Source organism: Ammospiza caudacuta, chromosome 4 (assembly GCF_027887145.1).
Source record: "Ammospiza caudacuta isolate bAmmCau1 chromosome 4, bAmmCau1.pri, whole genome shotgun sequence".
Lineage (NCBI taxonomy): Eukaryota > Metazoa > Chordata > Aves > Passeriformes > Passerellidae > Ammospiza > Ammospiza caudacuta.
In genome coordinates this window covers 76,665,370-76,679,378 of record NC_080596.1, presented here as the reverse complement: position 1 = coordinate 76,679,378, position 14,009 = coordinate 76,665,370, and the positions used below count along the sequence as shown (strand labels likewise).

Below are 14,009 nucleotides of genomic sequence, written 5' to 3'. Positions count from 1 at the left end.
ATTTCCATTTCTTAGAGAAAAGCTGGAGAGTGGAGCTCAGCAGAGCTCCAGAGTGAGGTCAGAGATGTCCTGGTTACAGCTTGGGGATTGGCTCGGGTTGCTGAAGTGCAGGCAAAGCCATATTCCTATTTAGTGATGAAACTCCCAACACTAAAATGAAAGGATCATGACAGGAGCCCTCTATCCTTGATCTGCCCCCACTCAAAGGGCACTTTAACTCAAAGCTCATCAAGAACACAAGTCCTCCACTGAACGGGCCAACTTCACTCCCATAATATTCCATTTTCCTCCATTGACCTGGCCAACTTCAGTCCCATAATATTCCATTTTCCTCCATTGACCTGGCCAACTTCAGTCCCATAATATTCCATTTTCCTCCATTGACCTGGCCAACTTCACTCCCATAATATTCCATTTTCCTCCATTGACCTGGCCAACTTCACTCCCATAATATTCCATTTTCCAGGATGCAGCTGGCACCCTCTGCAAGGCCCTCACCATTCTGAACTACAAACACAACCTTAGCTCTCCCACCTGGGTGGATTTACACCACTCACTGATTTCAGCAAAGCAACACCAGTTGACACAACTTGAAGCTCTGGTATTGCCCTAGGGATGACAAAACTATTGAGGTTTGCATTGAAACAGCATTTTTCAGCTATTTATTCAGTTTGTCTGCAGAAAATCCAGCCTTGATTCTTCAGGTTTACCACAAGCCAGGATTGGGATTTTTTTTTGTGGCAGTTCTTGCTAAAATTTGGCACTGCACCCCTTAGCCTATTTATAAGGTCAAAATAGAGAAGCTGTAATTATTCCAGATACAAACTTTTTTCCCCCCATCATGTAGTATGACTTCTTTCTTAGTTACATTCAGAAGCTTTCTATTGAATTTCATCTTTTTTGTTTGGATGATCACACATCATTTCACACAGATTTTGTAACTGATCATGTGGCTGTAAGGCTTTTCTGAGCACATGAAATTACACATTTATTTGATTGCTAGATTAGAGGAAAAGAGTTTGTGCAATTCCTGATGAACTGAAGAATCTCCAAGTCTTCTAAGAGAGTGTGGGGTTCCTCAATTATCTCTAAGTGTTCACCATGAATTCCCATCTTAGAGGCAGCTGTAACAGAACACACCAAACACAAGGATCTCACAATGCTGCCCAAATTCTGATAAAAACAGATTTATGGGAGATCACAAGCAGGCACCAGGACAGGCAGCAGAACACAAGGATTTTTGCAGACCTGCTCAAAAGGACCACAAAAGTCTCCATTGCAGGCTCATGACAGTTACAGCTCTATAAATACCCAGATATGGATGCATCTGTGAGGTATACAGATTATGTCCTGAGAAAGCATCATTAGACCTCAGGTTCTCCATAAATCACTGGAGTCAGCAGGGGATTGGTTTGACTGATTGCACTATGACAGTTCTGAAAAGAGGGGAGCACAGTGTAATGAGCGTGAGGAAATTCCTACAACATTTATAGAGGAAACCATTTGCTCCTAAACTCAGTGTTTGTGTTCTTAAGGTATATTTTAAAACAGCAGCTTCCTCTCTGCATTTGGTCCTATGAGAAAGACCCTTTCTGTATATAGGACAGCAGAGTGTGTTGCCATGGAAACTATTATGATCTACTTAAATTCAACAGATCCAGCCTTCTGGGGTATATTCCCCAGAGTATCTCAATTTAATTATCAATGTTCTTTCTAAACAGCAACATCTTTCTGTTTTGACCAAATTCCTTATAAGCAGAGTGAAAACAGCAAACCTGGAAAGCAGAGTCCTTTGTTCAGCTACCAAACAGGTACAATTAAGCCAGGGGAAATGCAGACTGCCTCCAGGCTGCCCTGACAATGAGCTTTAACTCAGACCCAGATGAATTGTTTGGAAGGAGGAAAGTCTCATTCAGTGCTTGTGTCCATCATGCCCCTGGCACCTCTGCTCTGTGGTTTCCAGCAAAAATACCAGCTAGGATTGTGGGATTCTTTTGCAGAGGGACATGCTCAGTGGGATCTTGTGATGGTGTTCGCAGGGGTCTCAGGATGAGGGAAGAGACGAGGATCTGGCTCCATGTTTCAGAAGGCTTGATTTATTACTTTATGATATATATTACATTAAAACTATACTAAAAGAATAGAAGAAAAGGTTTCATCAGAAGGCTGGCTAAGAATAGAATAGAAAGGAATGATAACGAAAGCTTCTGTCTCAGAGAGTCTGAGCCAGCTGACTGTGATTGGCCATTAATTAGAAACAACCACATGAGACCAATCACAGATGCACCTGTTGCATCCCACAGCAGCAGATAATCAATGTTTACATTTTGTTCCTGAGGCCTCTCAGCTCCTCAGGAGGAAAAATCCCAAGGAAGGGATTTTCCATAAAAGATGTCTGCAACAGGATCTAAACACTGACCAGCAATTCCTTTGCACATAACCACCTGTCTTGCAGTCATTCTCAAGTCAAACCTCTCACTCAATCTTTTTCCATCAAATACGTGACTGAACTCAAAGCCTTTTAGCCTCAGGGCAGCTCCAGCATCCACCTCTCTCTTTCACATGCCACCATGAATTCTGCAGGTAGATTTAGGAGCCAGATGGTGTTACTGAGCCTGACCTGACACCAGGGATAGTTTCTTGTGGGTCACATAATGTGAGTGTCTCACAGGTCTAAGTTTAGACATACACAGACCTCGTCCTCCCAAGCAGAAGAGGCAGCAGGACAAGCAGAACCCTTCCATGAGCAGAATGAGGCTCAAGAGCTTCAAACTGCTCATCCACAACAGGGCCTAAGGCAGAGCAGGACCCAGAAAAGTCCTGTGGGAACTGCCCAAGCCAGAACAACCACCTCATCACGAGGGCAGACTTGCTGTGAGCAGCTCTCCTGACATGCTCACAGCAAGTGCCAGAGCATTGTGCTGAATACATCAAGACAAAGGTGACCATTAAATATTGTGGTGAATGGAGAAGGTCATCTTCCTGTGATTGCTCTGCTCTTTACCATCACCAGGTGTTTCCCACCTGTCCTCCCTGCAAGGCTGTTCTTCCTGAAATGCCATACCAGATTCCTGCTTTCACTTCTCCATGAATGCTCCTCAGGGACAGACAGCCAGGAGAGCTCTGCCACAGAAGAAGCTTGTCTATGTAAAACATCTCAGAGCATCCCATGACTTCTGACCATTGGCTTGGAAATTTCAGCTCAGAATTCACATTTACCTGCCCCCTCCAATTCTGCTCCACTGGGGGTACCTCATGCCCACACCAGGCTCTGCCATGGGCAAAACAGAACTGGTAGTTTTCACAGACAGAGATTATCACTATTTTACACTTACCAAATCAGGAAAGAATAAATAATTTGCCCTCTTCCCACTGCACTGAATCCAGGGTCTTGATATTCTCATATAAAATCTGCAGCACAAGCCCCTTCCTTGGTTATAAACCTCCCTCAAAACATGAGGCAAGAAATGTCTGTCAGTTTTTGGCTTTCCGGTGCAAACATTTATTTATAGGCTGGAAACAGGAGATAGAATAAATGAGCTGAATGAAAGGAAGCAGCAGCATGAACTCAACAGGACAGAAGTGTTTCTCCTGCAGGAGCTGCAACTGTTCATTAATGCTGACAGCACTGGACTGCCTGGTAAATTCACAGGCAGGTACACACATGGTCCTGGCATCCCTGGGATCTGTCCAAAAAGGCACAACATTCCAGACATGAGGGGCATTCTTTGTAGCTCCTCACAAAGAGGTTCTTCAATATTGGTTTTGTTCTCCTGTAAAATTTGCCATTTTTGGAAAGCAAAATATTACTATTGGCTCCACGAGAGAGAAAGGGGAAAGAGAGGCTGCAGCTTTACCGAGCAATTGATGGATCCTTTCTTTGAATCTGGATGTTTATTTGTCAGCAATTGGTGCATGAGCAGTCAGGGATGCAGCAAGCAGCATCTGAAGAAACAAACAAGCCTTTCCTAAGCGTGACACCAGTTGTCCCCTGTCACTGCCAAGAGTAAATCTCCAACTTGACACCCAATCCTCTGCCTCCATATAAATGTGTGTCCCTTCTGAAACACAATCCTTGCTCTTCATCTCTACTTACTGTACAAGCAGCTTCTCTCCTTTGATGCCACCCCTGCCCTGCTTCTGGCTCTGTGACCATTTTTACAGCCTGCAGATCGCTGCTTTACCACCCAGAGCAAGTTCAAATCCCCTGCCCTCCCCTTTTCTTCTTTCTTGTCTGCAAGAAACAAACAGCAGGGTTCTCTGCTAAGGAGTTATGCCTGTTCTGAGGCTCACAGCAGAAGGTGGAGTTGTTCTGTGTACAAATCCTGGGAAAGTTCCACCCATGTTTTTAGCTCTGGCATGGTGCTCCAGGCCTGGAGTGCCTTCCCAAGTCCCACCTGTGGAATAAGCAGGTGTGCCCTGCTACCTCAGATCATCCTCTTCAAAAGCACACAAGTCATGGAAAGATAAAACACAGTCTTCATTTTGTCACTTCTTCTAGCTCTTTCTCACCACTCTGCTCACCATCTGCTTTGCCTGTATTTTATCAGTTTAAATTGTGTCTTACTCCATGCATGTAAAATGCCAAATCAGAGCATGAACACCTTACCAGCAAGAGTGTCACACAGAAATTACTGAGGAGCACAGGATCAAGAATGACTTACCTAGAATGCAGAATTGCATGTATTCATACCTTATTTATTTTTCTATCACTACAGAACTTAGAAGAACCAGCTAGAGACTATCCCCCACTGTCTAGGTGTTGTAAGATAAAAAACACTAAATGAACTTGCTGCCCACAAGAGTTTGCAATCTAAGTAGCATACCAGTGATAAGAAAAGTATGTGAGACCTTTCCTGCAAAAAGCAGCATGTGATTGAAGTTAATCACAGAGGTGATCTAAGGGAGATTTTGCCACATGAGCCTGATCACATGGATGGATCCCTTCATTAGACCTCACAAGACCTACCTGAGACCTGAGTGGCCCCAAGTGGACAAGCCAACAAAAGGGAATCTAGACTCACATCCTTGCTGCCCAATGAAGACATAGAAGAAATTTTGCCATACAAAGATTCTGCAGCAATCCAAACTGCCTAATACTACTGCAGCTCTCAGATCTTCATCCACCTTTAGCCTGATCAGCCTGAGAGTTCCCAAGGTATCAGCTCTGCCTGCTGAGACATGGAAGCAGAAACACAAATGCAGTGCTCAGTATTCAAAACCAACTGCTCAGGAAGTTGGAGGTGGGAATGTATGTTGTCTTTCTTCATTGAATTTGTACCAAGCATTTCCCCTTGACCCAACAGCTCTCCAGGCAACACAGAACCCCTGATGGAAGCTCCAGTCTCACTCTGTTAACTGCACTAAGAGCACATGAAACTGTTTTTCAACATTTTCTAATCACTGGACCGTCCAAACCTTTGAAAGAAACACACAGCTTATTTTATATCCCACTGTTCCTTAAGGATAGATGATAAATAATAAGTCACATGGAATTGGCAAAATGTTGAAATGTTGATATTTTACAAAACTGTAATTCAATAGATATAATTACAAAACTTGTGACTAAAAAAAGAGTAAAAAGTGGCATCTTCTATCTAAATCAGTTAGGACATAACTGCCTGTATGAGGTTTCTGGTTTAGAGCTGAAACACTGACTGACCACAGCTCAAGTACCTTGGATCTAAATCTCCCTCCTGTGATTAGCAAACCAATTTTAGGCAGTGTAATGCCTGATTTAGTAGTCTGTATTAAGCAGTCTGGCTCTTGCCTTCTGCTGACTTTTACCCTAGGGACAGCACTGAGGATCTGAAAGGGAACAGGTCATGATTCAGAATACTTTGGCCTTTGGTTGTTTGACTGCCTCAGTAGCATCTATTTAAGTATGCAGTTTTGCTCTATCCCTCTCACACCATCAAAAATCCATACAAAAGCCACACACACATTTCCTAATTCCCTTTATCAGGTTCCCTTTTATAAATTTATTGGGCAAGGGGTCTGGAGGAAATATGTTACCTGTTACCCTGTGGAATTCTGAACACATCACTTATCTTGGTGTGTCTTGGTGCCCTTACCCATGCAATGGCAGTAAAAGCTCCTCTAATGACACAACAATAAATAAATGTTTCAAAGTGCTTTAATACAGCAAAATGAATGGAAAGGGTCCCAAAAAGGCAAAATACTGTACAAAGGCAAAGCCCCTTGGCTGTATCCCATAGCTGCCAGGCTGGGAAAGCATCCTCCCAGAACCAGTCAGATCTGTGATGTGCACACCAGAAAACCTTCCCCACTGGGGCCAGGAGCATTCCCAGCACATCTGTGCTGGGCAGGAGAATCTGGGTCAGCCCCTGCTGTGCCCTGCAGCGTGATCACAGGGTCACATTTCACACCAAGGGCACAGCAAATGTCGCACCTGCGCTGGCTGCTCCTCTGTCACTGTCACTAACGGGTTCTGCCCCCTCAGCAGAGCCAAAGGCTGCAGCAGGGATGCACATCAACAGCCACAGAGACCACGTGCTCTTCACACTGCAGTGCAAGCCTGCAGCCTCTGTTCTGGAGGCATTACACCAATGTTTATACAGGTAAAGTTTATCAGTAAACTCCAAAAATGGCAGGGGGTCTGCCCTTCCCACTTCCCAGCTCCAGAGCACAGAAGAGTCCACCCCAAACTCATCCCACAGCCTTGGCTGGAAGCTCACGCTGCACTTTGGGTCCTTTGCTGTATTTTCAGATAATTTTACACCTCTGGTGTGAGGCCTGCAGAGAGCAATGAACACCCAAATCCCTCACGTCACCTGCCAGCACCAAGTAAAGCAGGCTGTGAAGGACATCAGTGGAGATAAGAATTGTTTCCTCTGAGCTTTCCCACAGCTTCTCAGGAAAATCCTGGGAGAGAATTAAGTCTCTCTCCGTTCAGAGAATATGTGAGTACTACAGACCTTCACATACATGATGCATGTCAACTAAAACACAAATGCAGATGTATCAATAACCAACACATGATATATATCAAGTGGTAACGTCAGCTGAAATGCTAATGCTGATGTGTCAATAACCAACAGCTTGAAGCTCTGCTTTTATGAGAGCAGTCCCTGCCTGCTTGAGTGGATGCTGTCTCTGCCTCTCATAAAGAAGACACAAGTTATCATTTTCTACCTTCAGATAATATCCATGATATGACTTTTCAGGTTTTGTTTCATTCATAAATTTCTTCAGGCTTCCTATACACATGAAAAGTGGGAGGAGGAAGGATCTGCTCAGTTTCTGTAAAATGGAAATTCTTTACAGATACAAAGATGAAATCAATGTCTGACTCAGTAGCACTATGAATTGACACCAGATGAGGATGGGGTGGCCGATCTCACAGCCTTGCTAAAGCAGCATCACAATAACCAAGAAAGAGAAAGCTAACAAACTGTGATAGGGAAGGAAATCTTCACACATCAGGTAAAAGAATTCTTTGGTTCCCCTTTGATTTTGTTCAGACTCCAACTCCTTCCAGGGACAGCCAGCACACAGGGATGGGAATTCCCAGTGAACATACCTAAAGCTGCCATTCTGCTTCACATCAAAACATTAGAGATCAGAGAGACCATTAATGATATTTTGATTTAAAAGAAAATAAATGCAGGCAAAAAAAGCATAATTAAGGCTGTGATTTTTCACCATGAAGAACATATTCAACCATTTATACTAATTTGCAATGCACTTCTAAGCTTCTCACAGGAGGAATTCAATGCCTAAGTCATCACATAGCATCATATCATCTACTGATAACCTGTCTAACCCAGCTTTGTTTCTACTGACATTTCCTTCCTCTGCCACGTGTTCCAGATTGAAAGTCTTTCAAGAGGCAGTGTGATGTGTCTAACTTTCAGAATGGGAGCCAAAACCTTTATTTCTGTTCTGTGTGACCCCAAGCACATAAACCAAGTTTCATGTTTCTGAGCAAGGACAGGATTCCCATGCCAATGCAACAGGCTGCATTTATATACACCACTTTTAACTTCTAGATAACAGCCAAAAATGGCTGTCCAGCATTGCCAGTGCTGTGCACTGCAGCTGAACTGGTCTGCAATTACAAAGATCCCAAGTCCTTCTCCTAGAGAGGCCTGTGCCTTTTGAGGGAAACTGAATCTCCTTTGAAATGAAGAGCAATAACCTGTAGTGCTAAGACAGACCAATGGTCCCTTCTGGTCTGCCTCAGGGAAGATAAATTCACAACAGTTCATTGTCCTTCACAGATGAGGAAACTGAGTTACAGGTGCTCCAGGATGTCCTTTAAGATGTACCCAGAGATGAAGAATCAAAAAAAGGCTGTAATTAACCCACAAATAATGATGTTATCCCACTCCAGTTATTGTGAGAGGCACAGGAACAAGTCACTCCAAGATGCAACAGTTGCAATTCCAGGGATCACAGGCATCCCTTGGTGGAAAAGTCATCTGTAATCCACTGCCATGAGAAAAGAAATATCCTGATTTTGTTCTCACTGAGTGAAAAAACTACCTGGGAATAGAACCACAGGAGAGTGAGAATTGAGCTCTTAGAGGGAAAAGACATCCAGGGACACAATTATCTTTTTGTTTCACGTTTGTACAGTACCTAGGGCAGATTCTGAATGTAATATCCTTGACTTTAAAACACAGCTATGGCAGAGATGCTGCTCTGAAGGTGTCATTTCTCTCCTGAGGGTCCCCAGCACAGAGCTCTGCAGGCAGAACAGAACCAGCCAGCGCTCTGGACACAAAGCCCAAACACTAAAGGTGAAATGAGGTAAGAGAGGTTTGCAGGGAGCTGCCTGGCTTCCTGCTGAAAAAGGTGAGAAGTGCTACAGGTCCTTCTCCTTCAGCAATGTTTTAGAAATAGAAACTGCCAGGACGGAACCAGTAACAACCAAATCAGAGACAGTGGAAGCAGCAAAGCACCAAAGAGACAAAGCAAAGGCTTGTTTTTGTTTAAAGCCCTTTCTGTTAGCTGAGTCATATCAGACATAGCCCCTGTGGAGATCAGCAGAAGTCATAAGAGCACAAATCAACATGCACAGTGTGACTAAACCACACCACTTTCTTCACAATCCTTATCAGTTAATAAGATTTAATGAAAAAAAAACAACTACACAGGCACAAGCAGAGGGGGAAAATGCCCAACCAGGTGGCCATTCTGCTTAAGCACAGCTATCTGTCCTGATGGATCAACCAGTGATTCATAATGAGGTGGGGAAACTGGATTAAATAGATTAAATCTTTGCCTTGATCCTAATGTGAAGACCTCCTGTACACCAAGGAGTCAGGGATCCAAATCCCAGTTATCCTGGCTGTCTGGCCTGTGGTGGGATGCACATTCCTCCTGGATGCAGGAGAAACTTGCTCATCGCCTGACATTAAACCACCTGTCCATCTTTGTTTTCATTTAAGTGCAGCAACAAGCTCTCCTGTGAACATCCTTTTCATCTGGCAGTAGGAGTGAGGAATGGAAATGTCTTTAGAAATAAAAAGAAAAGGCTCTGAGAGTTGAAAAGATCAAAGTGTAAGGGAACATTTGCACAGACAGATCTGCATGGTGTGCTGTGTCAGGCTGGAGGGCTCCTCCATGTCAGACAGCTCAGGGTTTCTGGGATCTGATGGAATGCAAGTTTATTTATACTCTCCTCTTTTTTATGCAATGCTACCTCTAGCAAATTGTGTTTTAAGCAATACTCTGAACAGTCCAGGTTTCTTACTGGGATCTTAACAAACCAGCAGTTCCTGGTGCAAAATAGTCTTAAAGGATGGATGTACACTCAGCAGCGGAAAGAAAAGTGGTGACCAAGCTTGGCTTGCCCTAGGTTTCCTTGCAGAATTCTTACTTATTACTATGACTACTAAATAATTAATATTTACAGTGCATATTCATTACTTGCTACTGAAAATGCAGCATAACAAATAACTGGTACTGCCCTCTGCACAGCTGAGTCCATGCTGTGACATGTCATTCTGATAACACTGAAGAGAACAGGAAGGTCTGTGTGCTCAGCTAATTGATTACCTGACTGGTCAACTGCTCCAGGTCCTGCCCCTAGCAGGCTTTTACCCAGCCCATGTGTCTTAAATGAAATCATCTGTGTAGATGTGCATGTGCTCAGACAAGTTAAACTACCATCCCTGTGTAGACATTCTTTGTTCTTGAGGATTAGCTGGGTTACACAATGATGTGGGGTTTTTCAAAGTGGAAATTACTCTAGTAGAGAAGGAAGAAAAGCTGCCTTAGACAACACATGCTACAGCTCACATTACTGGCAGAGATATCTGCACGGTTATACTGTTCAGATTAAGTCTCTTAAATATTTAACACTCTTTCCCAGAATGAAGTGCAAGCCAAATAATGGCTAGCTGCAGCTGAATCCAGATGACAGACCTCCAGGGGCTAAATTCAACTCCAGAGCCCCCTAAAATCTTCACATCTGACACTCAATGTCTTACTGAGACTAATATGAAGGTGGGTTTTCCTTTTGATATTTCATCTTATGGCAAAAGAGACCTTGAAAATGCTTTTCTGGAAACATGCTGATGGTGCAACATCATGGCACGTTTCTTTCAGACAAAGAAAGTGACAGGCCCTCGCAGACACTACAAAATAACTTAAGAGCACAACAGATGTCCTCCTGAATCTGCAGGAGAGGCACCTGTATGTGTATGATGGAGAAAACGGGCAAATTACTCATCTGATGCCATATATCAGCCACATTTCCAGAGGGAGATCAGCCCTCCTGCTGCCCCACCTTAAGACTGTAATCTCCCTCCTCCAGGAATTTGCCAAATCACATCCAAAACACCTTTTTCTCCCTAAACCTCTTCTCAGATGAGGCAGATAAACATACACCTCGGGCTTGCTCCGTTTCCCCCTGTAGCCTGGGAAGAATTTCCAGGGAATTTTTACATCTATTCCCACCTAGAGCAGTTTCAGCCATGGAAAAGCTGCAGGAGGAACGCAAAGAGCCACACGCTTCTTCTCTCGGACTGACAGATTAAAGGGAGAGAGAGATCGCCTTTTGAGGGGATGGGCGGCCAGTTGCAAAGAGGAAAGGAATATTTGATATTTATTTCGCGAAACAGACAGAAGAAAGCGGCGGCGGCGGCTGGGAGACCCCGCGGCCGCCTCTCCCACGCCCCCTCGCGAACCCCCGAGCCCGTAACAAAGCACCGAGACAGATCCGTGTCCATTCTCCCACCCGTGGATGCTCCATTGCCCCTCGGAACCCCCTGAGCCCGGTAACAAAGCACCGAGACAGATCCGTGTCCATTCTCCCACCCGTGGATGCTCCATTGCCCCTCGGAACCCCCTGAGCCCGGTAACAAATCCGTGTCGATTTTCCCACCCGTGGATGCTCCATTGCCCCTCGGAACCCCCTGAGCCCGGTAACAAATCCGTGTCGATTTTCCCACCCGTGGAAGCTCCATTGCCCCTCCGGCCGATGTTACCCGCTCTCTTTCTCCGCTGTCACCTTGCGCGGCACAGCGCGGCACCGCTTTACCCTCCACCCCTCCCGGTGATTTTCTCGCGCTGGAAAATCTCACCTGACCCACCTGCCTCACCCTCCGGGCAGCCAAGCACCCCGGCCCGGACAACACCCCGCTACATTTAGCCCAGTACCCAGGCAGGGCCGGCGCGACGGGCGCCGCACACACACACACACACAGCACGCTGCAGGTGCCGGGCGCAGCTACTCACACCACGAGGCGGGAGATGATCCATGAGACCATGGCGCTGCCGTGTGCCGCAGGGCCGGCTCTCCCGGCGCCGAGGGCTCGCCCGCTGTCCTCGCCCGCTGCCGGCCGCCGCCCGAGTGCGCGGGGCGGGCGGCTCGGCCATCCGGCCCCGCAGCCTCGGCGCAGCCTCACTGGCGGCACCGCCCGCAGCCAACGCGCAGCCGGGCCCGGCCGCCCACTCTGGGCAGGGCCCGCAGCCGCCCCCCGCGGGAGGAGGAGCAGGAGGAGGAGCGGGAGGAGCCCCCCAAGCTGCCCGGAGTCCCCAGAGGGAGCTCTGGCTTGCGGAAGGGGTCCCTGCCCCAGCCGCAGGTACGCGGGCGCTTCTGGAGCACCGCGGCCGAGCAGGACGCCAAGGAAACCCGAGGGACTGTTCGCATCAAAGGAACGGCAAAGCTAAGGCTCGAGGTCCATAGAAAGAGAGGGGTTTCCCCGGTTCTCCCTACACCCTAAAGTGTCCAGGCACAAGGGTGCTGGCCACAGGATCCAGGTAAATTCCCATCAAGCACGAATCGCTCCTCAACATCACTTTTCATTAGCAGATCTCACAGATCGCTCAAAGTCCAATTTCCATGAGGAACAGCTGCCCACACACAAAACAACATATGTTGGTTTGACCTGCAGGTTGGTCTCTTTAAGTTTCCTTTGGGTTCTTTTCCTTTCTTTCACTGAGACATGGCAAATGTGGTTAGATTGCCCAAAATCATCTCCCCTGCTTTGGTTTTCCCCTTCTACTGGAAACACATGCACCCATGGCAATTAACGATGAGGTTTTGTCTTGTAATCCTCAAGATCTCAAGCTTGCCACCAGAGCTGCCCCAAGCTTTACTTGGAGGTTGCTCTGTGGAGCAGCTGGCCCGTTTGTGACACTAGGTCCAGGGCTCTGGCCATCCCTGTCCCTGGGTGCAGGATCCTCACCTCCACGCCACATTGCTCTTTCTGAAGACTGGGCAGCTGCAGCAAAGTGTCCCCAGAGCTGAAAGATGCTGAAAATCTCTCATGTACTGCAAGTAACCTGGGAAGAACTCCTGCAAGGAGAGACTAAACGTTTCAAACCAGAAGCAGCAGCTCTAGGAGCTGATCACAGACTTCCCCAGTGCCAGGTCACCACCGACATCCTCACAGCCCTGTCCACAGTATCCAGAATGGTTTGGTTGAAAGAGAACTTAAAAGTCATCTCATTCCAACTCCCTGCCATGGGCAGGAACACCTCCCGCTAGACCAGGTTGCTCAGAGCCCCATCCAGCCCGACCTTACAGCTCATCTTTCCTCTGCTTAGATCAAACGTTCTCCATAATAGGATCACCTTTTTGTTGTCATTTTATTGCAAAGCTCCCATACCTTCTCGATGACTTCTCACGTGCAGCTCCCCACAGCACAACCAACAAAACTCCACCTCAGCCAGCTAACCCACTCTTTTGTAGCACTCGTCTTCTTATTGGACACAGCTGTGGCCTGTTAAGGGCAGGCCTGTTCCTAATCTTTGGTGATTAGTACAGCTGCAACTCTGCAGGTGTGAGATCACCTTCTGTACCATCTTTATTTTCTTACATTCTATCCCACAACACCTTTTCCCACGTTGGCTCTCTGGATCTGCTCCCCAGAAAACCAATACGTCGAGGGACGGACAGACAGACAGACAGACCAACCAACAACTCACAGCCTCCAGGTAAAGCTGCAGGCACCGAGAGACACGTAACTAAAGCGATTAGAGTTCAGCACCTCTGGAAATGAAATCCGGGGGAGGCGAGCGCTGCGCTGGCCGCAGTGGGTCGGTGCCTCCAGCAGGGGGAACTTCCAGCCCGCGCTGTGACCGGGACCGGCCCCGCAATGCTGGGCTACAGAGGCGCTGAGAGCACAGCCGCAGGGATGGGGACACCACACACTCCTTCCCCAGGGACTGTGAGGGTCCGGAGTGACGGCATCGCTCCAGCCAGCACTGACGGGCGCCACAAAGGCAGGGCTGGGCGGTGCGCTGCAGTAAGCGAGTGTAAACTAGCCGTCCTCTGCAGGCGTGCTTGCTCTCAGTGAGAACTGCCTTCTCTCCAAAAGAAGCCATTAGGTCATCCAGCCCAAATTCTTAAAGCGGTGAATCATCCTGTGGCTGTCTTGCTTGTATATCGTAGCCAAATAAGTACTTGGAAGTCTGTTATCCGAGATTTTTCCCGTGTCAGGATTATTTAGTGCGAGCTTTTGGACTGCGCGTTGGCAGACGATTCACAACATTGTTACAATTAATGATGGGATATTATCAAGTACAAGGTA

General features: G+C 46.7%; 1 protein-coding gene across 1 annotated transcript in view; it reads right to left on the bottom strand.

Annotated features, from left to right (window-relative positions):
- The window catches only part of REEP1 (receptor accessory protein 1), a 65,868-nt gene extending 54,010 nt beyond the window's left edge, over positions 1-11,858 (bottom strand). Inside the window, exon 1 of the mRNA XM_058803314.1 lies at positions 11,710-11,858. Within this exon, the coding sequence (XP_058659297.1) occupies positions 11,710-11,741 (32 nt within the window). The 5' untranslated portion in view covers positions 11,742-11,858. The remainder of the gene's footprint in view (positions 1-11,709) is intronic.
- Positions 11,859-14,009: the final 2,151 nt, after the last annotated feature.